At 43.1% G+C, this 24,426-nt stretch overlaps 2 protein-coding genes across 3 annotated transcripts; one reads left to right on the top strand and one right to left on the bottom strand.

The window, feature by feature from the left end:
• Positions 1 to 8,513: 8,513 nt before the first annotated feature.
• duox (dual oxidase) lies at positions 8,514 to 20,813 on the bottom strand. Its single transcript, XM_029523325.1, is given in 35 exon segments — positions 8,514 to 9,038; positions 9,131 to 9,259; positions 9,747 to 9,902; positions 10,001 to 10,159; positions 10,253 to 10,485; positions 10,634 to 10,787; positions 10,883 to 11,010; positions 11,110 to 11,159; positions 11,240 to 11,339; positions 11,423 to 11,558; positions 11,560 to 11,654; positions 11,762 to 11,940; positions 12,132 to 12,170; positions 12,286 to 12,355; positions 12,458 to 12,633; positions 12,714 to 12,807; positions 13,349 to 13,574; positions 13,799 to 13,984; positions 14,135 to 14,337; positions 14,430 to 14,540; positions 14,641 to 14,778; positions 14,872 to 14,990; positions 15,665 to 15,840; positions 15,951 to 16,123; positions 16,230 to 16,332; positions 16,929 to 17,019; positions 17,128 to 17,224; positions 17,531 to 17,594; positions 17,958 to 18,124; positions 19,047 to 19,248; positions 19,409 to 19,596; positions 19,871 to 20,035; positions 20,169 to 20,252; positions 20,344 to 20,457; positions 20,680 to 20,813. Coding segments are annotated over 34 exon segments (4,581 nt in total). The 5' UTR covers positions 20,411 to 20,457; positions 20,680 to 20,813; the 3' UTR covers positions 8,514 to 8,915.
• Positions 20,227 to 23,837, top strand: duox2 (dual oxidase 2). 2 transcript variants are annotated; one of them, XM_029523326.1, is made up of 8 exons: positions 20,227 to 20,973; positions 21,257 to 21,549; positions 21,739 to 21,796; positions 21,889 to 22,023; positions 22,168 to 22,375; positions 22,482 to 22,696; positions 22,774 to 22,970; positions 23,327 to 23,837. In XM_029523326.1, the coding sequence occupies exons 2-8, from the start codon at positions 21,403 to 21,405 to the stop codon at positions 23,336 to 23,338; spliced, it is 972 nt and encodes a 323-aa protein (XP_029379186.1). In that variant the 5' UTR covers positions 20,227 to 20,973; positions 21,257 to 21,402; the 3' UTR covers positions 23,339 to 23,837. The 2 variants fall into 2 exon arrangements, with proteins under 2 accessions (XP_029379186.1, XP_029379187.1); XM_029523327.1 differs by lacking the exon at positions 20,227 to 20,973 and having other exon boundaries at positions 21,192 to 21,549.
• The last annotated feature ends 589 nt before the right edge of the window (positions 23,838 to 24,426 follow it).

Below are 24,426 nucleotides of genomic sequence, written 5' to 3'. Positions count from 1 at the left end.
TCATCACATACAACCACACTCAGGAGTCTTTGTCGGATGTACTGTACGAATAAAACTAAAATAAAATTTCAAGAGGACTTACGTTGCCTTGTCTGCAGACTGCATCTCCTGTGGAGGCTCTGTGACCATTCTGACTCTGTGTGCTGCTATGGGATTGTGTTGTGTGTGTTGGTCTGTTGCTGTCACAGCTTGCCCGTGTGTGTATGGGTGTTTGCGTGCGTCAGTGCTGAGGGCCAGACCACTGGGATCGCTTTCCCCATGCTGACTTAGCTGTCATACATTAAAAAGGCCTCCTTAACGGTCTAGGGAGTATATCAGCTCGTCTGTCTGTCATGTCAGGCGTCACATCCAGGCAAACACTCCATGTCTCACGCCCACGCGCACACACACACGCACACGTCAAATGTTCCCTTCCTCTTCCCTTGTCCACGCCCTGATGTGTCATCCGGGCCAAGGGTGCTCTCCAAAGGTCCATACACCCAGAGCAGCACCGTCACTCAGTCAGGATGCATTCAGGGCCTGACACGCTGTGACAGAGGCAGCCTCCTGAAATCTGCACTGGTGGGCCCTGCTCTCATTCTTTCACGCAAAAGAGCAGCTCAGCAGAGAGCATTTCATGACCATCTCCTCTGTCGATTCGTGTAAGGAGGCAGTCCAGACATGAACATGGTGCGGCAATGGCCTGAATTTATGTATTATCATTGTTGCAAAGTGGTGAAATTATAAATGGGAGGCAAATGAATGGTAAAATGAGCAGATCGTGTCTCATTAAGGTGTTTGGGCACCTTCTCAGCACGCCGTGGAACGTACTGCTCAAAGATATTCCCCTAACTTAAATTGTTTGGAAATTTTATTTTTTTTTTAAAGGTTTTAAGACTTTCGAAACGTTCGAATGAGGAGATTTGAAAATGAAACAAGAATGTCTTTGTGCCTCAAATCAACATGCTTGACTTGGCTTAGAAAAGAATTTAAAATGCAACAATGACTTGATCAACACCTTGAACATTATGCAATCCAGAGACAAAAACACTCTCGGTACGAGGCTTTCACGTGCCTCAGTGATGTGTAAAGTGAGTCTCACCTGGAGTCAAACACAGGATCAGTGTAGTTAGGGGGGGAGCACTGAGGTTGTTCTCCTGGACTGTTCGGAGGCACAGCGAGGCCCCTTTTCCTCCCCCATCCTGAAGAACCATCTGTAGGAACAGGTGAATATATTGGTCTCGTTTTATTTAAACTTCTTCCCCCGTGACTGGGTGAGAAAGCAAAGCGGTTCGCAGGGTCTTCATTGTGGTGTGCTAGCCACAGACGGAGAAACTCACCAAGCTTTAGAATGGGAGGCATTTTCTTCACAGCAATGGAGCTTTATACATGCATAAGTAAAGCACAAAGACAGACAAGCCCCGGCAGACTGCAGCCACGTTCAGGCCATATGTTGTCAGGGGCTAGTTAGGCGCGGTGGCAGCTCAGTAATCCCCTCAGCCATCCAGATTTAAGAAGCTATTTTTGCTGGCTCTTAGTCTGTGCTGCTGGCTTACTGCAAAGTAGTTTCCTTCTCTTTATAGCGTGCTTTGTTTTCATTTCTTAGAGAAAATTAAGGAGAGCACAAAATAAGCGAAAGTACAATGAAGTGGAACGTGGCTGCAGACCGATGAGCTGCGACCTTGTTCTTTTTGTGGAAATGCACACTGAACACAGCAGACCGACAGGCTTCTCAGTTTTGTTTGGACATCGATGTAATGGGTGGCTAGTGAATTTTCGTACCTTCTCCATCCAACAGGAAGCAGGTTAGCAGGTGGGGACACACTTCCTCCAAAACAGAGCAGAATGAGCAGAATGCAGCAGGGCCCTTGGAGGACAGATGGTCCAGGAATATCTCTGTCCGTTTCTTGTTGGACTCCTGTCCCAGTATTTCTTTATATTCCCCCAGCGAGAACACCTTGTCGTACACCAGGTAGGGCAGGACAGTGCTGACATCCAGCTCGCTCAGGATCTTTTGTCTGTGCTGCTTGAGGATCTTAGCCGCCCATCTCTTCTTCTTCCTGGTGCATGGCTTCCTGCCAGACCTCTGCTGCTGCTGCTGCTGATGCTGCCGCTTCTGCTTCTTCACGAACCACTTCTTGGTGCCGCTGCCAAACATCTTCAGGTTGAGGAAACCCACCAAAACTTCTTCCACAGCTCTGTCAACACAGCACCCAAAGGAGGGGAGGTGCATATTTCACGCCAGTAAAGCAACCATGCCGCATATTTTCTCAAGCCTCGCTTTGTTGTTGTCTGAGTCCTTTATCTGGGGCAGGAAGAGACAATCTGGACAGTAGCTGATTTCTAGCTGGGTACTTACTGACACTAAGAAGATTACCAGACTCTTAGGACACCAATGCAAACTGCACTCAACAGCGCAGACAGCCTCAACTTATTTTGACATTGTTTTCTCAGAGATCAATCCTCTGAGCTACTTAAATGGTCATTTATTCACCATATGTTCCCTTTAATCTAAGAATTGTTGCACTTGTTCCTCTTTTCTGTTCATTGGAAATAATTCAGCTCAACCGTGTTGTGGGCCTCCAAAGTTATTTTTAGTGGTAGTAGCCTAAAATCATCAGGGAGTTATGGAGGAATGGTCATGCAGATCAAATCCCCCCTCGCATCTGGGAAAATCTGCGCAGTGTGAATGAGAAATATTTGAACTTTGCGAGGCACTTCCAGCTGCTCCACTCAGCAGTCCTCTGATCAGACTTCAGGCAGCTCACCTTTCTGGTTGTATCTGTGAATGTGACACCTGATTAAAACATTTTGCACTGGGCATTGACCCGTTATATTGGGGTGTCAGGCCAACACTGACGAGAGGCATTTGCATATAATGAAATGGAACAAGGGCGTTTAAAGGAGGGCCTAATGCATTATACTGAAAATCTATAAAAAGTAAGGCAGCACAAACCAGCGTGACCTTGAGTCCCTTTTTATCCAGCTGCTGTATGGAACGATCCACGACGGCCTACCCTGCACCAGAAGATGGTGCTGTTTGATCATTGAGCCTGAACTTTTACAACCCGAGGACAACCAGCCGCTGATCTGGGCCACAGACCGGTGTTGGCCATCAAATTGCTTTCCAGCCACCTGAAACAAGCACATTGTGAATAATGAAGGCATGAAACCAAGATGATCTCCATACGATCTGTATTTGGAGCTTCTGAGCAATTTGTAAAATCAGCCTTAATCAGTTGTGCTTTTTTTTTTTAAACTGCAAAACAAACTTATTTGTCTTTAAGTCTGTATTTGCCATGACAATAGCGAAATGACACGTGTTTATTTATTCTGATTCTCTCCAATAAGAAACATTAAGTATTAAGTATGGTTTATCTTGTATTGCAAGCATTTCACTGCTATGCAGACTGAATAGTTAATATTCACTTTTCTCGCAAATAAAAAAGCTGATGAAACACACACATAATCCACTTCTTAAAAACACCACATTAATCTGACACGAGGCCCACACGCTTTTATAAGAAACTGCCAAACTGTCAGGTTGCACACCTATTTGGGGAAATGATTTCAATCCAGGGAGGCGTGATGAAGGATTCAAACACAGGATGGATGAAGGATTAGGCAAAAATTGCAGACCTGCATCGGGAAGGTACTCAAATGTCATTTCAACAGCTAATAGATAAGAAGACACTTTTTTAAGTATTTATAAGTCAGGAGCTTCATTTACTCCCAAACCAAAACCACTTTGGCACCTCCACTGTCCACCATCGAACAGCTCCCAGTAAACAAGATGCAAACTGCTACATTACATGTTGCTGCTCAGGACGTATATTACAACAGTTAAACTGCACCATTTCAATCCCAGTATTCCTGACAGTTGCTTCAAATGTAGCATGTTTGGAAATAGGAACTTTGTTTCATTGCGTGTGGGGCTGTTGAAAACTGTTATTCCTGTTAAAGCCAAAATAGGTTTACTACACATACAGCACAGGCCAAAAGTTTGGACACACCGTCTCATTCAAATGAATACTAAAGGGTGTCCAAACTTTTGGCCTGCACTGTATACCCTGATGATTTCCCAGCAACAATGAAGAAACGGAAACTTATTAGCTTGGTATTTGCATTGAAATGGAAATGGAAAGATACTATAGGACCTAACTCTAATGGATGGAGATTAAGGAGATGTCTAACAGTTTGGCATTGGAAAAACTCACTTCCATAGTAAGAGATAAACCCAAAGATTTTTATAACATGTAACATGCCTTTCTTACATTTTATGAAGGATGTGAGGCTGTAAGATGACTGTGAATGGAAAGCTGTGCCTGTGCTTTGTATTCCAGCTAAGGTAACTTGGTAGTAAATAATAACTTGGCAGAGGGAGAAAGAAAATGATAATGAGTTTATTTATAAAATTTTTATTTTCGCTATTTATTTATTTACTCATTTGGTCCTTTGTTTATTCAATTACTTATTCATTTGAATTTTTCTCCTTATATGTGAAAAAGTATATGCGTAACATGACTCAGTATGTAGGAGCATATGTATATTATTTTATTTTTTACTTACTTACTTACTTTACTTACTTACTTTACTTTATTTTACTTATTTATTTATTTGTATTTGTTTTAACCGAGAGTGGTATGGGGGTGGGAGAACATTTATGGCTGTCCGTTTTGTATATAAAATGAAACAAACAAACAAACAATAATTATATTGTTGAAAATAAAAAATTCACTTTTCTCCTGAACTTCCCACAATCTGCTGGAAATTGCCACTGAATATTTGAACTATGCTAAAAGGTAACACAGAACTAGTACTGTCTTCGTGTCTCCTCAGACTTTGTTTCCTTGCTGAGCTGCAGTGGCGAAATAAACTGAATTGGACAGAGGAGTTTTTGCATTATGGCGAAATCCCCTCAGGACATGAGAATGGTCTTTAATGAACAAAAAGAGAAAATGAATAATTATTCTCGATCATCATGCTCTGTTATTTAATATCACTGATATTGTAAATAAAACATCATTTGAAAGGGAGTGCGGCTGGAAATTTACAGCCTCAGCAATCAACATTGTATCAGATGAGTTTCTAGAACTGCTGAATCATAGAAGTTGAACTTAAATATTGAACGTTCTTTTGATTATGTAAAATTTTTGGCCACATCCTATCAAGCCTTGTGACACCATTAGCTCATGTACAAATAAAACACATATCATGGGAATGTGTTTGAATTGGTTTTCAATTTAAGCCCTTTATCTTCATTGCCCAATCGTTCTTAAATATGGCACTGTATCATGAAGAGTTTGAATGCGTGTTGCATATTGCTGCATGATTACAAAAGAGTTCTTTTATTGAAAAGGAGCAAGACACCGATAAGATATGGTGTGACATAAGCCTTTTTCAGTCAACCGTTCTATCGCAGCATTTCTTCAAAATGAAATTGTTCATTGTGAGACCAACGTGTTCCTTCGGATATATTATTTTCTTCACGATGGCTCTTCTTTCATCTCTGAGGGAACTCGCTGTTTCAGGACAACCGAGACTGTGGCTGAACTCTTCTAAGCAGAGAAACAGGCACATTAATGCATCTGCGTTATCCCAGAGAGGCTTATTTCAAACTATTTCCATCCCGCTCAGTAAACAGCTCACTGCCTGGCACCGAACAGTGCCCTGGATGTTGGCACTGCTCCTGGGGATGGTACTGTATGGAACTGGAAGTGCAGACAAGCTGGAAATCACACATTTCATGCTGGAGAGTCTGACCGCACTTGGTTTTTCCCCGATGCACATCATAACGGACATCTCTCACACTTGAACACCACAAATAGCACGGGCAAGGGGGCTGTAAAAAGGCCAGAGGTCAGAGGTCAAGACAAGATATTCCCCTCTTCTTCCTCCTGTTCCTGCTCAATAAAGACAAACTGCTGTCTTCTTCCTCTTTCTGATGGACCGTCGTCCACCCCCACATTAAACAAATGACCCGAAGAACCTATGGCAGAGGCCATGGTCAGTAAGACTTTATAATACAGCGGACTGTACAGACAAGTGCAGAGCAGTTTATGTTGGTAGTTAAATGTTGCAACAGTGGGAAAAAAAAGTTGGTTACTAACTCGTACTCATTTTGAATAGTATAACACCTCTATTACCAAATTCAAGTTTTAACATGTTTTCCTTCTGTGTCTAAATGAAAGGCCTGTCAGTGAACAACAATAAGTTATCACATAAATGACCCTGTATTCAACTTATGGCTTGATACTTGCCATTTAGATAAGGCTGTCGTGACTGCTCTGCTATTATGCAGCTGATACGAGAAGTCTTGAGCCTCCTTGTTATTTTATCAGCTTAATACTGGCATACAAATTCATTTTAATTTTGTTTTATACCTTGAAAGGTGACTTAAGTCATGCAGGTCAGCACCTTACTGGATTTATGAGTCAGTTTCTGTTTAACTTGGTGTAAGCTCTTTGTCAAGGGCAAAGCTTTGATTTGGAGACTGGTGGGGACTGACCTGTGACCGCAGTTGTCATATAATTAAAAATAATTAACGCATGTATGATTATGAAGTGCCACCTGAGCGTAATACAAACGTGTCGCCTGCATTTAGACTCATAATCATGCTGTTACGAGTTCAGGCCACCCGCCACCTTCCCGCTTCTCTAAGACCTGACTGATGAACGATGAAGGAATTTTTCCTTCATCGTTCATCATGGTTTCTTATTTAATTTGAAATGTAATTTTTGTGTTTATTAAACAGATGGAAGAAATGAAGAGAAAAATGAAGGAATTAAACTGTGGGTGGTCCAGGATGTGGTCCAGATTTGAACAATGAAGGAAACGGCAAATACTTTGTACATCCATGAGCCATCTGACTTACTAACCAAATCTTAACCATATTTATTTGTTACTGCATTTGTTCTTCAGAGAACAAGTAGGATTGTCAGATTAGAATAAACTGGATTAAATGAGATTATAATCATGACAGTTGGAACACTAAATCATGGAACAAACCAACAGCATCTAGATAAGAGCATAGAAAAAAACTAAATACATTGAAGAGAGTTCACAAAATAATTGCCAAATGTAAGATAAAGATTTAGTGAGTAATTCTGTGGAATAGTTTTGATTGATTATGTGCCACAGTCCTCTTGATGCAAACAATCAGTTGTCAGATATATGGAGGACATTTACTGTAAGTACAAATTAGGTATGAGGAAGTAGTTGTGTTTCTGGCCTTCTGTGTGGTTAATAGGTTCTCACAAGAAAGATTGCCAGTAAACCTTTGATAAGATTTTACAAACTTATCAAAAATCCCACCAGCGAAAAAACTGGCCTTGATCCCGCACTGCTGCAGTTTCCTCCCTCCAGCAACAGGTCGAACATGCTTTTAATCACTGGATTCAAACACTGACTGCATGCCCACGTCCTGTCTGGATTCAGCCCAAGAGGAGTTTCATCAGAAAGTAATAACAATACGTCATCCAAGCATAGGGACAAATAACCAGGATCCCATTACTTCATCAATTTAAATTACAGTATTAGCAATAATGCAATTAATTCATATTGTCTTTTTAGTGGAACAAGGGTTGTATCTGCATCCAAAGAAATAGCACAACAAAAAGAAGCTAATTTAGGTCATACATCTTGTGTAAGTCAAATGAAATCACCTTGAAATAAACCTGGTGCTCAGTGAGCTAAAGCTCAGTGCTCAGTGGGTTCAGATCTCAGGGGCTAATACATCAGACAGTGGTTAGTCGGCAGCTGCCAGGTGTAAATATGTGTAACTGTGATAGGAGCAGGGCGTCGCTGAAGAGAGATTAGTAAATAGGTGAAGAACATTGTTTCCAGTCTGGTTCCTGTAACTGCAGCTGCTCTAACTGGAATCAGACAACAAACTTCAGGAACCTCTTCTGGAACCTTGTACTTGTTTCTCCTGCTTGACCTCAATTCACAATAGCTCTTTCTCTCTGCATACACACTTAACTCAAGTGTACCTTACAAGCAAGCAAATTTGTGCGACCCATATTTCTGGGATCGACCAGTTCCCTGACATCAGCGCAGGCACCACAAATACTGATAACATACATTGCAACACGGTTTCTGATAGCTCCAACTGGTGAACAGTAATTACTTTTTTATAGCACCAAAGCAACTGCATGTATGGAAAGTTAACGTTTGTACTTATTGTTCTTTCTCTGGATGGAGGAGCTGCCTGGTTTATCACTCAACCAACAAATCCAATTTCGTTTGGGTTAATTCAAGTGTAACTGTAGTTCAAAAGCTTCAAGGCACCAGAAGGAGCGAAGAGCAGAATTTAGTGAACTTCCAGTGCACAAAAACCCAGAGGTCCTTACATAATCATCACATATCCCAGTCTGCAGGAGGAAATGAAAATCTTCCCACAATCACAATCACATAATGTCCTACAATAGAATGCATAGCAGCTAAAGGCAATGCTACATGTACGAGCTGAGTGAGACACAGTGTGCGTGCTTTGGGGCAGAAAAACTCACAAGACAGTGGTTCAACAATTTATTCTCCAACGTTAATTTATTTGGTCCATATATTTATCATACAATCATGTCATAGAATAATGTTTAGCAAACTTGCCCGATTAGTGAATCAAACAGGAGATACTAATAGAAACAAAACGTGATGATGACAGCGACTGAACATAAATTACCAATGAAATTCATATTTTTTGTGCTCTTAGGTCAAAACATCCCACGTTTCAATGATAAATATTGATAATACAACACCATAATATCGTGTGTGCAGAAAATAACAGAGTGAAAAAGTGGAAATATTTTATATCCTCTCACTTGAATTTTAAGTGAGACAAACTAAACCTCCTACATCGACTCTCCAAGTGGTCCAAGTGAAGTGGCTTGTTATTCCCCCTGTAGCCACCCTGTAACTGCAGTCCACTGCTCAGGATGTTAGAAGTTCTCATAGTGATGCATGAAATGGGCCTGATCCCTTTTGTTCATCTGCTGACAAGCTTTTTCCACGTTCTTGGTCAGGCCGGGGGGTCCACAGCTGAACACACCAATTTTACCCACCTGCAGAAAGTAACACACGTTTATTGCTGAAAATACTCCCTTCCTTTATTTGGTGCAGCTGGGTTTAGTGAGCAAAGGTGAAGGCAGCTGACCTCGGGGTGAACTTCCTGCAGAGAGCTGAAGAAGGACACAAAGGGTGGACGGCCGAAGTGGGTGACCGATCGCAGGCCAGTGAAGAGACTGCGGTTCCACACCTTCTGAAAGTGGCGCTCACACACATACTGCCCGGACATCACAAAAGACCACAGGGGTTTGGATTATTGTATAATGTTAAAGGAACAATTCAATATTTACCGAAACGTTTCATAAAACATTTTGCTGAGAGTTTCATGGAGTGGAGAAGACAGCACCTCTTAAAATGACTAATTAATATTTTAGAATTTGCCTATTTAATACAAAAAACAATACTGGGGACTAATGACTTCTCGGGGGGTTGTTCCTGTTTGGTTTCCAGGCAACCAGGGGAAACTTTCTGTACAGATTGAACAATCAACGTCTTGGCAATAATGGCAATAAACCTTCGAGGTGCTGCGAGGCAGATTCTTTGTTAAATTCACCCTGTTTCCAGTCTTTGTGCTGAGCTAAAGTGACAAACTGAGGCTTCAGACTGCACCAGCCTCTACTCATTTAAATGAAATGAAAACAGGACACATGACAACGAACAATCTCCGCAGTAAGCCAGCCCTCCTTCTGTTTTTGTGATCTCACCAGCATGGTGGTGCGGAGGTCGAACTTCTCGGCCACCTGAGTGATGTAAGTGTGGACTGACACCAGCTCCTGGGTGTCCATCTCCTCCACCTCCCTGATGATGTCTGACACCCACTCAAACTGGCGCTGTGTCCGTGTCACCCAGATGAAGTAGACCTTCAAATGATCACTGAACTTTAGCGACAGCTTGTTTATGGGCAAGGCTGCAAAAAAAGGAGGATTCAGGAGCAGGTGTTCTCTAGTTTAAGCTTTACCTTTTTACACTGAATCTTGGACTTGATGGAGGACTTGAACACCAGGTCTTTAAGGATAGAAGCAAATGGGGTGACTCCGATTCCTCCTCCCACCAGAACAGACACCTCAAAGTCAATCCACTCCTGATGGCCCTCACCAAATGGGCCATCCAAGTAAAGCTTAGGATGAAAATATTAAATAATTCAAAATACAAAGTATACGGAAACAGCTGAACTATTCACGTGCACAGTAACACTGTGACCTTTGGATACCTTAGGATAGGCCCCAAGCTCAAGCAGGCTTTCTTCAGTGTAGAGCTCTCGGAGCTGGCTGGTCCAGGGCCCAACAGCTCGGATGTGCAGGCTCAGGGTCTCCTCGTGAGGGGCTGACGTCAGGGTGAATGGGTGGTACTCATCTGTCCCCAACATCAGGCACGCTATGCGAACCCACTGGCCTGAACGGTACATGAAGCCCTGCGGTCGCTTGAACTTCAGATGCGTCACTCCTACAGGTAGGACAGCCAATGGCAGCGTGAACGCGAATGCACAACGCACACACATGACCAAAGTTCAATGGAGTGGTGCAATTTCTTGAGCAAAGAGTAAACTGAGAACAATGAGAAATTGTCAAGAATCGATTGGGAAATGTGTAACCTGATGGCAGCAGCTCAGCTTTGACGACTGGGATCTCCACCTTTTTCCTGCTCAAGCTGATTAGTTTGTCCAGCAGGAACAGGAGCGCAGGAGGGATCAGATAGATGTAGAAACGGGGCTCTTGGAGGAGGGCAAAGCTGCCATGAATAATGGTCTGCGGGATGAAAACGGAGCCAGCGTCACGCATTGCTAAAGCAACGAGCCGGCTCAGCTGAGTTTGTATTGCTTTCAAGTCAGAAAACTACTTACTAGAGTGTAAACGACAACGTAAAGGTAATGTGTGATCCAAAAGCCACGGAAACTGATGCGGCGGAAATAGTGTGAGGCGAAAACGTACATAAATGAAAAAGTAAAAAGAAGTAGGATGCCAGTCATCCCTACGAAATGGATAAAGCAGAAGATAAACATCATTATTACTACAAAGCGCGCATGTGCTTTAAAAGCACCAAAGGTCTAATATTAGTCTCCAATAATACCTGGAACAGTCTGGAAGAACCAAAATGACCACTTCAGAGGAAACTCGGACCTAAAACAAAGATCTGTGTTATTTAACTCTTCAAACCGTACGTGTATCTGCTAAGATCAGATAATCATTTAGATTGTTACCCATTGTTGGCCAAGACTTTAGGGAACAGACAAGCCAGGATGTTCAGGTCACTGATGGAGAAGATGTAGATGTTGACCACATGGCCCAAACTATGAAAAACTACGAGAGAACAGAAACGGTCAGCACCCAGGCACAGATGAAGACAGTAAAACTCAAATTCTCCCGTCTGCTGCTACTGTTACCTGACAGGATGATAGCTGCCATGGCCATGTGGCGATGGAAGTCAATGGCGGCATCAAAGGGGATGTACCGGTTGAGGAAAGTTTCTCTGCACAGCGTGATGAGGTTTCGGGACACAGTGAGGAGCATGTACGGGAAACAGGAAGGAGATCGCGGCTGCTGAACCACGAGAGACGATGATGCCAACCATGGACGTCTCAGGGATACCTGTAGACAGAGCCTGCAAACCGTAGTCTGAACACAGCATTTTTAATTAGATCAGACTAAGATGTATGATACAAGAGGGCAATAAAAGACTTTGAATACATCAGCAATACAGAGTGTGGAGGTGGGACGCTCACAGTAACATCTTTCAAGTGTCACGCCAGCCGTGATGCCGGATATGATCATGTAGCAGACAATATGACGACGATAATTCTCAATGAAGCGTTTGAAATGCTGGATCTTCTGCCGGACCGGGTTCCTTATGTACTGCTCACGCTTTGGCTTCACATAGACGTGCGGCGTCTTGGTGCTTGATCTGAAAAATTAAAACTTAATTCAGCCTCGGCCTATGTTCTGGTCACCCAAACCACAGGGGAAGCAAAGAAAGGAGGTGAATTCACCCTGCTGCAGTATTTAGCTCATAAGAGTCCTTTGTATTTGTTTATTTTAAGCTTCTTGTGTGTCAGAAAATCATTTGAAGGAGCAGATAAGTATCCTGAAACGTACTTTTTCCTCCTACGTATCTCCAGTCCATCTGTCATGTTCCTGCAAATAAAAAAAGGAAATAAAAAGTGCATTATAAGGCTGGAAACAATTATCGCCTACAGCACCCGCAGAATTAGTGACCTGGATGACTAATGACGGTTTCTTGTTTTCTAACCTGTTTGCTGGACAGATGAAGGACACTCTCTGGTCTCGACTCAGTCGCTTCTTACCTTGTTTTTCCATCCCTGCACACACAGCAGCTCATGATGCACTAATTCATCAGACAAAATCTGAGAAGTAAGGGCAAAGATCGGATAAGATCTTCTTGGAAAAAAACTTTGTCCAACCTTTGACATTTAGCTGAGCAAACTGTAGCTCCTTCTCATGGTCCTGCAGGAGGAAATGAAAATCCTCCCATGAGATTTTCTCCCTGTCCTCAAAGCCTGCAGCGTTCATCATGGCCTTGATCCCATCCTCTGCCTGGCTCTTTGACAGGGCCCCGTTGGAGATTTCAATAAAAGACCTTCAGCACATCAAAAGGGTTAAAGCACCTCATAAAACAGAAGAAAGTCTTGCCTGAGGCATAAAATCGTGCAGTCAAACCTGAGCATCCTGGCAAACTCGTCTTTGGACAAGAAACCAGTTCCGCCAATGTCATTCATGGAGAACATCAGTTTGGATTTTTCCTCAGAAGACCCTGGATAGATACACATATGATCCATGTTCAATGGTCTCTTCACTATGGCATCAAAAACCATCATCTAAATCATCCATGTAGTTCACTGTTACCTGCCTGGTTCGTAGCAAATTCTGAAATTGAAATTTAAAATTTTCTTTATTTGGTGTACTTGCTTATTAAATTCATTGGTTATTACATTAGTTTTCAGTTGCACCTGAGCATGTGCAGAAAATCAACCCCGGAGTTCTGAAACCCACCGAGATGAGACTTCAGAAACAAGTTTCACATAACGGTCTTCATGCTTTTCAGAAGCTGTTCCTCTCATGCATAAAATCACAAAATCCTGAATTATAAAGCTTTATTATTGTAAAATGGAGAGGCTGAGGTGTTAAACGTTTTTCAATTGCTAATGTAATAGCCTGAATTTTAGTCATTTCATTGATCTTGAAAGCCCTCTAACATGTTCAGATTTTCATGTTATATGTGTTATATATGGTACTTGTATGGCAGCAGATCTGGAGACGTGCAGAGATGGTATCTTTGTAGTCACAGGTTTTACCTTTCATAAAAATAACCATCACATCAAGAAACTCTTGGAAAGAGAGGTAGCCGTTTCCGTCTTTATCGGCCAGGGTGAACATTGACTCCACAAATAAGGAGTCAGCTTTCAGGCACAGCGCATCAGCAAACTCTGATGCCGTCAGCTCACACCGGAGAACCTCTCTGGCTTTCTGATGGGAAACGCCGCTCATGTCGCCAGCATCACACTTCTCTATTTCCAAGACCTGTGCAGCAATGGGACAGCGTCATCATACATCATAATGTTATTAGTAATACCAGTGACGTGTGCTCAGGTGACATCAGCAAAACCAACAATTAGCTCTTTTGGCCTGAGGTCGGACCTAAATTGACCTCAAACATGCTTTGACGACATTTTGTGGCTGCGCGTAAAGCTGCTGCAGCTGTAGCAGAGCGGAGGATGAGGTAAGCACCTCGAGGCTGACAGTACCTTAGAGAAAGCGTGTCGAATGAAAGTTTCCACAATCTGAGCCCTCTGCTCTTTGGTTAAAGCCTCCTTCAGCAATTGCTTCTCCCTCATCTCCTTCACTCTAATCTCCTGCCCGATATCTGTCACCACCGGCTGCAGGCGCTTGACGAATGCAGCACGTTTGCTCTCATCATCAAAAAGCAGCACCTGATGTGCAAACAAATGACGTTAGATGGGGAAAGGTGACTGCAGAATCATCCTTTCCTTTTTTCTTGCATCTCATATTTAGACTCCAGCTGCATATACAGATCAAACTCTTAAAGCGTAAATCACATCGTCCCATTTCCAGTTCCTCACCAGGTCATACTCTTTGGGTACTTTAAGCAGCAGCGCTTTACGGTGACGGTCGCTGGAGAGATGGACATCCAGGTAGTCCTGGTTCCCCAGAAACAGGTAGCGCAGAGAAGACCCAGATCTGTCAAAGACATGAAGCCCCCTCTTCTCATCCACCTCCACGCTGACAGGATGCAGAGCTTTTTTATGGCCCTGCCACTCAGACGCTTCAGAGTGAAGGAGGAACGAAACTAGTTCAATTACACGGCAAGTGCTCACAGTAAACTGGCAGCATTTTCAATCCTGCGGTGGTTCATACCGGTTATTCCCACAGTCGGCTCCTCTGTTTTGGGGCCGGCTTTCCTTCTCTGGAACTTCCTGTACCTGTACTTGCGAAGATAGGCCACCATACAGGCCACCAGGAAGCTCACTGGGAAGGTAAAATAATGAAAACAGATTCCACTGTGTTTTGCGTGACATCAGTATTATCACAAAGCGAAAGGAGATGGATTTTCGAGCATGGTACTGACCAACAGGAAATAGGAACAGAACAACGATAAATATCCCAAAGCCTGCTTTGCTCCCATCAAAGTAATTAACTTTGGTAGCATTAGTGCAGGGATAGAGCATTGATTGAGTCAGCTGTGTGGGCTGAGGACAGGGGTCACCTAAGGCAACAGAGAGACAGTTGTTTATTTATTTATTTATTTATTTGTGATTAATCCAATTCAGAAGTGATCTGTTTGCATTGTGAATTGTACCGTCTTTCCAGAAGAACACATCATGCTGTAAGTCTGTGGCCTCAGCACTGGTGACTGCGATCAGGACGTCAGAGAACGTCGTGTTGCGGATGGCCTGGATCTCCTCATCTGTGAACAAACTGAAACAATAAAGTGAGATCGGTGAAAGACTAGTCCAGGGCTATGTCTGAATGTATGTATGTTAGATGCCATTTTTTACTGTCTGTATTCATTTTGCTTTATATATTTATAGTGAAATTTTACAGGTTGTCTTTGCAACTGCCTTTTTTTTTTTTTTTTAATTGTTTAATTTTAGCTGCGTCTGCGTTACTAGTATTTCTGCACTTCAGCACCGTTGAAAATGAAGGTTCTCCCTCAATGGATGTCCCGGGGTTTGAAGACAATAAAACCTCAAAACGAACCCTCTGGACTCTCATAATGCTGAGTGAGGTGGCAGGAAAAGCACAGCATCCTTCACTCCACCAGTTCCTACCAGCACCACTTGCTTCCCCTCCCCTGTCCATCCTTCCACACTTTCTCTGTCCTGTATTCACTGAGGTGCAGCACTGCCCTCTCTGCCACACAAGGGTCATTCCACTCAATACAAATCAACAATCTGGCTTCCAGGGAGGGCTGTGATGGTCTCACACACACACACACGCACACTGAAATAATAAAATATTTAGCAAGACTGTAAGTGCATCCATCTCATAGAAAGTTGACGCACCTTGTGGTGTTAAACTCTGAGGACAAATGCTGACGAAAAAAAAAAAAGAATAAAGCTAATGCCCAGATTATTCAGAAAGGAGTTTACCCATTGTGTTTGTTCTCAAACCAGAAGCGATCTCCGTTTCGGATGCGTTCAAACTGGTCCAAGATTATGGCGGCGAAAACTGGACCCGGACCGTCGAGAGACTCCAGAAGTCCTCCAGGGAAGAGCTCCAGTTTTGAGATGTCTCCATTATACAGTTCTGCAACACTGTGGAGCAGCTGTGCACAACACAGTTAAATACACAATTTAACTTTCACCTGCACTTTATGTTTGATAGTTTGTTCGTTTGAGACACTGAGACACTGAAGCGGCAGGCTTCAGTTTTTACCTCTGGGTTGGTTCTATTGAGTGCAGGATTTATGTCCCCAAATGTTTTGACTGAAGGCAGATCCAAAGCTTTTCTGACCTCAATGTAACTTCCCAGACCGAAGTCCCGTCCTCTCTGGACGGTCATGGCCACCAAATCAGTCCTGCTGAACCTCAGGGGTCCATGCATGTAGTCTGGATATAAATCAAATCAGAACAGTGAATAATCAATTACAAGTTGATAGGTTATCAATGAATAATATGTAGAGTCATCCAGACAGTGAACAAAACAGATCAAAACCTCTCAGGTCCTCCACAACAATATTATCCTCCCGCTCTGCAATCTGAGAAGCCATGCCCATGAGGAGGTCGTCGATATCCTGGCCTGTCTTCACATTGGGACTCTGGACACAAGAAGCCACAGGATTATTATGTGATACATCAAATTCTCCTCTTTTTAACAGAGCCTTTAAAAAAGTAAAAGCTGAATTCAACAGTTTTTTTTTTTTTTTTTTTAGTTCCCCGAGAAAACCACCATCAGGAGTATTTGCTCGGTCTGTCCTGAAGCGATCCACATTCAACAGAACATCCTCAATTTTCACGATACTGGAACTAACTACAACATGTATAGTAGAAGTTCATAAATTAAACTAAGGCTGTTTGTATCAAACTTTTTTTATATATATTATATATAAAAGTCAACTAATAATCAAAACAAAAGCATTTTTTAAATATCTCCACTTGTGTATAGATTCATATGCTGGTTTTATTTTACTGCCTCTCAGGTATCCTGTCAGAAACTCCTTCCTGCTCTCTTCTGCACCTTTCCAGTAAATAAATTCATTTGTTCTCAGTTAAAGGAAATCAGTGAAGCTGTGTTGGAGAAGTAGTTTGCGGTGGTGAACATAAATCAGCACATCTGTTATTTAAAATTCAAATCCTTTTCTATGAGGAATGCGGTATGAATAAAATATGCAAGTAAAGTCAGAGTGTCGTTTACCTGACGCTTCCAAAAGCTGTTACAAAGACGCAAAGCCGGTGATACGCTGCCATCCATGTTGACAACCTCCCGAAACTGACAGGCTCTGTTTCTGTGAGGAAAAGTACATTCAGCAGACAAGGATCCTTAAAGATAACACCTGTTTGACACCATCTCCCACTGTGTGCTTTGATTTTTCACAATGTGCAGAAGTCACTACCTCATGTAAACACCAGGTGGGGCCATAGTGATACCAAATCTGATGGCGGCAGCCTGAAACTCAGGAGAGGTCCCTGGATCGACAAATTTCTGGTAACCTGCATCCAGAAAAATCCGCCCACGATATAGAACAGGAGAAGGGTGACATGAGAAATAACTTGTATAGGGTGTGCAAAAATCCTCATCACCCAAATGGTGAAAGTGTGACGGGCTCATCTGACCATTGTCCCTTCAACTTTCCTCAGTTGCGGGTGCTTATTCAGCAGTCGGAGGATACTTTGCTGACGGAGCACATGCTTTTCAAACACCACCAACGATAGCTCACCTGACCACAACTTGAGGTCACTGGTGCATTACCTGCTCACCTCCACTTGTAGGAACATGCACACATGGCTGGCCCTTACCTGGGTAAGGAGGAAGCTCTCTGTCTCCCAGGTATCCAGGCAGCCACTCATACAGAGCGATATTCTGTTGGAGAAAGCAGAGCTCCTTCAACTTTTAGACCTATTTCAGAGCCATCTCTTCACTTCTTTCTTCATATATAAATGCTGACATAAAGTCTGCCGCTCACTTTCACTTTTGAATCGGTGTGACCTTAAGAGTGTGTTTAACTATAGTTTGCAATAAAAATGTGTTAGTTATTGTTCAGGGCAGTTTTTGCAGCAGAATCTCTTTAACACAAAGATGATGCATTCACCCTTTAACTAAAACCATCAATCTAATCCATAAAATCACAAGCACCTGGTGTTGATGCAACCTCGTTCTTTGCAGAGTGCAAATTAAATCGGCACGTGTACCGTGGGAGGATTACACGGAGACTTTTCCTTGTACCTGGAACGTGGCCACAACGGTCTTCCTGGCATTTTGAAACAGCTCTTCGTCTGACCACCCTGGGTGTTCCACGTGCAGTTTGGAGGCTACATAATTGTGGTAGCGAAACCAGATAATCCCCTCTGCTGCCGTGAATATGTTCTCATTGGCCCAGGCATTTCCCAACTCTGGAAAAGGGGGATGGCACAAATCATGTGAAATAACATCACTATGACACAATATACAAAAACCGGGCTGTTTGTAGATACAATGTCTTTGTATAGAAAACTGCCAAAGTTCGGATTTCCTAATTTGCTTCCTCGTTGATACAGAGTCAATCTACCAGTTCTGGTCAGCAATGAGTGGAATGGTAATATGGCTATTTGTTTTTTCAAAGATGTGACAACAGAGCAGTGACAACAGGAGAAGATCCACTGTCTCTGCCCCAGATAACAACTACACACCTTTAACAACACAAGCAACAAAACACTGGTTTCATGACACCTGTACAGCATCTTCTTTGCTATACAAATAGGGATTTAGTGCGGTGAGTGCAAGAAGCCGTTCACACCATAATTAAAGGGTCATTACACTCGTCAGGCTGGGCCCCTCTTGACTCAGTCACAAAAGCTGCAAACCAAATCAAAGCAGATCTTTGTGAGATAATATTTTCGAGACATTGTTGCTGTTTGTTTTCAAAAGTTTGCAGTATCGATTGGGTGGGTGTTGTCACATGCTTTATGAAAATACAGTAGAGAAAACAAATGGTTGAAGGGTGTAGTGCAGACAAACAAACACGTCAGTTTACTTTGTGTTTCGCTGAGCACTAATGCATTTGGGTTGAGCTAATTTACTCAACTTTGTTTCACAAATCAGTTCGAACTATTTGGCTGGATGTACTGTGACCGTGCAGGTGGAAACCATGGCTGACTTATAATGTTTTCATGTGAACTGTTCCTTTAATCAATGACCCTTAATTGGAGTGAGTTCAGAGTTTATTTGTTAGCTTGTGGTTGTTTTTTTTACATTTGCAAAATACCACAGGTCAGGGATATTCTACTGTCAGGAGCATGTTAAAATGAATCCTGTGCATAAAGTGTAACATCTCACCATAAAGTCCCTGGGGTCCACGTTCCCCTGTAGAGGGGTCAGCAGCACTCCACATCAGATTGCGTCCCCCTCCCTGCTTTGGCATGTTCCACTCAGAGCCTGAAGTCAAAAGTCCTTCTGAGAAGCTTCTCAGAGAGTCAGACCAGGATGTGGAGGGGCCATAGATGGAGCTGCCATCTATCCACGCTGTCACCATGTTGACCTGCAAGTGTTGTGTTTGTTTTTTTTTGTAAAATATTGCCTCAAAAACTCACCAAACTGGCACGGTTCTTAGGTTACAGTTCACATTTTGATTCTGGAAGCTGGAGTTTGGGAACAGCTGCACATTTCAATTCATTTTGATAAGCGTCATTAAGCAGCACCTGTGTGCGGGGGTTACTGGGACTCTGTCCTGACTCTTTGTCCCATGGTCCTCTCTGAAAAGGCAGCAGGACTTCTCCAGTCGAGGTGGGGTCAAAGACTGGGTCGCCTGTTGGGACTCTGATGTTCATGAATTCAGGCGGACACCCTGGAGTCCTCGAGTCAAGAATTTCAAAAGTAATATGATAACCTGAAAAGTTCAAGAAAATGTAATTACTACATAAAAGTCTGCAGTGCAACACTGGAGAAGCCAGAAAATACCCCCCTAAAATCAAAGAGCTGAAATCTGTCTGCAGCTGTGTTAAAAACCAAAAGCCTCTGCTTCACAAACTATCATATATGTTCCAGAAAATCTGAAAGTGGGTGGTTGTTTTCACACACACACAACTGGATTGTGTTGATGGATTCTAAAAAAAAAACTCCAGGTTCACACAAACATGTGCAATGAAATGCAAGGTATTTACCAAAGAAGACGGAGAGCAGGGTTTGGTTGCGGGTGGAGGGCAGACCGGAGGGGCCCCGGGTCAGCAGGCGGCTCAGCCTGCGGGGGTTCGGCAGGTGCGGCTCCCGGACCGGCTGATAGACCCCGTCCCGATAATGCGCGGGCACGAGACGCAAAAGGTGAGCGCCTGCAAGAGCACGCGCACGCACGCACACACACACACACACACACACACACACACACACACACACACAGTCCGGTGAGCAGGTGAGTTGGTGTGCGGACGCACCGCTGCTTCGCTGCCTGCCTGTGTGACTGACCGATGGCTCCGCGCCTCGGCTGTCCCAGGCTGTTGTACCAGCCGTCGAAGCGGGGGACCTCCCAGGTTATCTCGCTGTGACCATCTGCGGGTTTGAACAAACATCTTTTAAAACCACCTTTCATCTCAACGGAGCTGAGTGGAGTCAACATGAAGTACAGCAGCCGCCTACTCACCCTCACTGACAACGGGCACCACGCAAACCACTGCGCAGACACTCCAAGCCAGTTTACGCAAATCCATTGATGCAGAGCTCAGTCCTCAGCCAACAGGGGTGAAGGGCCTGAGAGCTGAAGACACAGAGGAGGTACGTTATATTTGCTGCTGCATCCCAGCCAGATTGGTTTGCAATGGGACGTGGCCATTGGTTTGGCAGTCTGATTCAAAAGGCATGAACAGCACAACCTGTATTAAACCTTGGCGGCTGATTTTTGTCTTAAACCTCCAAACAAATACAACCTGAGTCATCAGTAAACATCCTATCAGAGGACAATGAGACAAACCAGTCTTACCACCTGCAGAGGTTGGAAAGCAGTGCAGAAAGTCCTGCAGGAGCACAGATGCAGACGAGGAATGGTGCAATACTAAAGCAATCATGTGCCGCACAGCTTATCACAAACTTCATGTGACCTGTGCAGCCCAGATGGGAATGGCCATCATCTCTGGGTCACACCTCTTCTCCACTACATTCCCCTTAATGCATCCTCCCCCTCACTGACACAAAGAGGAGCGCTGGTATAAAAGAAGTGTGCGTCCCCCTTCAAAGCTCACACTTCATTCTTGCGTCCTCGTCTTTCAGCTTTCAGGTAAGAAATCTCTTTTGGGTTTTACCTTTGATTGCTTTTACTCTCCAGACGTTCCTATTCATTACGGTTTAAAAGTATGCAATAAAATCAGGCTGGGGCCGCATTAAGAGCACTGATTTACGTCACCCTGAGAGGTGAATTGGATGTGTAGAATGGCACGCCTTTGTGCATCGCAGAGCTGCATCTCTTTCTTCACATTGTAGATATTCCAGCGCTCAGGGATGCTAAACACTACTGCCTCAGCCCAACTTGCTTTCACTCTACCATGTGCCATTTTTAACAGTGGTGACAACGGCCAATCTCTTATCTACTGCGTGAAACGAGAGCTGCTATCGGTGCATCTGGAGGAAACTGAGAAGGCGGCCACGAACACAGTCTCCTCTGTTACGCTGTCTAGTCTCAGCTGCGTCCCTCAGATCAGGAGCTAAGATGACTTTCTACAATGACATTTACCCATTCTACCCTCTACAAAGGACCTCCTTCATCTTCAACGGCTGCTTGCTCACAGTTATTCTGGTCTTCCTTGTGCTAGCAGTCAGCCTTCTTCTCATTCTACCAGGGATACGAGGGAAGTCGGTGAGTGTGACCCATCAGATAAACTGTTACTGCAAATGCCAAACCTCAGAGTTATTACCTCCTTTTGTGCTTCTTCAAGTGGTTTTTGAGAGTGTATAATGCATACATCATTGTATTCAAGGCTTTGATTTCATTGTTTTAAATCCTAAGCAGCATCAATTTTGATTCTGTTATTTCCTCTTCCATTAGAGGCTGTTCTGGATGTTCAGGATCATTGTCAGCTTGTTTATCGGCGCGGTTATAGTGGGTGAGTTGTCTATTCTTATCATCAGCAAAGACGAATTCTCTTACTTCTTGGTTTCTGACATCATGATAAATGTTTATATTATTTTCCTGAAGCGCTCAACTTCACCAGTGACTGGGCCGAGGGCAGAGTGACCACTAATGCCACCTACAAGTCTTTCAGCAACGTAGTGGTTAACGCCGAGATCGGCCTGCATGTCGGACTGTACGGCATTAACATAACACTGAGGGGTGAGTCACTGTGTGCTGATGCAATGTACCGTGCGTTCCTGTGTGCTTGATGGAGGTGTCCATTGTCTTGTTTTGTGTGTGAGTTTTTTTTCTTCTGTCTGTCACAGTGCATGTACATGAGGTTGCGTGTCTTCTCTCCCTCAGGGACTCCTGCTGTACAGTTCAATGAGACCATAGACTACAATGAGATGTTCAGCTGGCACGACACTATTGAGGAAGTTTACCAGGAAGCTCTGGAGAAAGGTTTACCCAATCCCATCCTGTATATTGCCGAGAAATTCACCCTCAGCAGCCCATGTGGACTCATCTTTCAGTATCGATACTCCGGGAGATATGCCTCTGCAACTCTCTGGTAACTACATCTAACTCGCAGTACGATTTGTGTCACTGTGCAGCTGATTTCAGCAGACAAGTGTTCAAAAATGTGTAAAAATTCACATTTCCGCGCAATTTCACAGGACTGCATTTTGCTGCTGGATACTTGCCAACATCCTGTTCTCCATGCCAGTCCTTTTGTACGCTGGGTACATGATGATGGCCACTGCTGCCTTCATCTTCTTCTCCATGGCCTCTTTCTCCACCATCATGAACACACCACAGTGTGTTTTCTCCATAGGGAGTGACACCTTTGAAACGGCATACAGCCATTCATTCTGGCTGGCTCTGGCTACAGGTAACCATAAGAAGCTGATTTTAGATGTGTTGTACGTCCAGAGGGAGGTGATCTCTACTAACGGAGATGATTTCCAGGTGTCTTGTGCGCCATCATTGGGATTCTGGTGGTAATGTTTACCTTCCTGATACCCGAGAGGATAAAAGAAGCTTTCAGCGTTGGCGTCGGCAGTTATGAAGATGAAGATGTTTCTGATGGGGACTGCTACCTGAATTCAGCTTTCCTTGATGGGGTGACAATTTCACCAGAGCTACTGAAATCAAAAGGCACTATAGTAAGTTGCTTGAATTAGGATGTTAATACTGTTGTTCCTCTCGACACATACAGGACAGGCCAAAAGTTTGGACACACCTTCTCATTCAAATGAATAGGAAAGTCACAAAAATCATCCTAATAATGTTTTGCTGCTCATAAATGGATTAATTTATTCTCACAAGCAGCAGAAGTGCATCATCTATTATCCTTTTACGGATTTGATAGATATTTGAAGTTTGTTGTTGCAAAACACATTAATTCCCCTTTCTGCCAATATTAAAATGAATCATTGCCATTATGACCTTCATGTGTGTAAAATCATTTAAAGCAATGGTGCTGCTCAGTGACTGTGATTCTTTTATTTCTGTGTTTCAGCAACACGTATGAAGCCACCCAGGTTTCCCGCAGGGAGCTCTTCCAGCCAATACTTGAAGATATTTTTCGTTGAATGTGTTACAGATGGAGTGTTTGTTCTGGTTATCTACTGTGTGTGAGCCTGTTCTGTGCTTGAGTGCAATTTGGGTATTGGAGTGTAAATAGTTGAAATTGTAAAGTTCATTTCATGAAGCAGTTGTAAATATAATATATGAAATTGTATGGGATGCATACAATGTTTATGTACTCAGATCGATACAGATCAATGCTCTGTCACCGTTTAACCTCTGGTTACTTTGACAGCCTTTCTTGCGGTGGATGCATGTTGCCACTAGGCATTTGATTAGTGCAGCGTCCGAATTTCACAACTTCTGAGGCCTAAAGAAATGTGCAAACAAGAAAGGAAACTACCTGTCAACTAATCCATCTCTCCATCAAGCAAAGAAAGCTTTTTGTCATGTCTGATTGTAGGTACCGCCTTTTTTCACAGTAACACCTCAATAAACTGAAAACAAACAAGCGTTCAGCAGTGAAATTGTATTTTTTGTGTCTTTTATCAATACATTCAATCAGTAATGTATATTTTCATACATTCTTGTACGCTCTGGTTAAGGTGATGATCCCCCATACTGTATGTCTTTGAAAAGTCGGTGTGTCTTTGGCCTTCAGCGTCACCATAATACACATAGTTCAGTGCCTTTGTACAGCATATTATTATCTTCTTTTAATACTTACCGGTAAAGATTATCATGTCAGATTGAGAATTCATCCCTGGTCAGATGTACTTCATAATAACATGCATATACTGTAGGAGTAATATGGCCTTTCCGATCAAGTCCTTGAGTAATCCAAAGTATTTACAGTAGAAGTACATTTTTTAAACTCCACACACATTATAAAAATGACTAAATAAAAAATAAATGTACTAATTTATCTCTTCATAAGAAAATAATCATGACCTTAAAGCTACTTCTCTTCAGCGCCGAAAACTCACATACAGTACTACAGACAAAGCATTCACATTGTAAGGCCATTATGACAATGTAATTTGAGATAAAACCTGAAAATGAGAACTGGATGTTCTTTACAGCATTGCAACA

Source organism: Echeneis naucrates, chromosome 16 (assembly GCF_900963305.1).
Source record: "Echeneis naucrates chromosome 16, fEcheNa1.1, whole genome shotgun sequence".
Taxonomy (NCBI): Eukaryota; Metazoa; Chordata; class Actinopteri; order Carangiformes; family Echeneidae; genus Echeneis; species Echeneis naucrates.
Note: the sequence above shows the minus strand (reverse complement) of the source record. Positions and strands in the feature narration are given on the sequence as shown.

Excerpts from the sequence above, each read along its gene's own strand:
- duox2 (XM_029523326.1), top strand. The coding sequence starts at position 21,403 with ATGACTTTCTACAATGACATTTACCCATTCTACCCTCTACAAAGGACC. Across the intron at positions 21,797-21,888 it reads TATCGGCGCGGTTATAGTGG|CGCTCAACTTCACCAGTGAC; the intron begins GTGAGTTGTCTA and ends ATTTTCCTGAAG. Across the intron at positions 22,376-22,481 it reads TATGCCTCTGCAACTCTCTG|GACTGCATTTTGCTGCTGGA; the intron begins GTAACTACATCT and ends GCAATTTCACAG.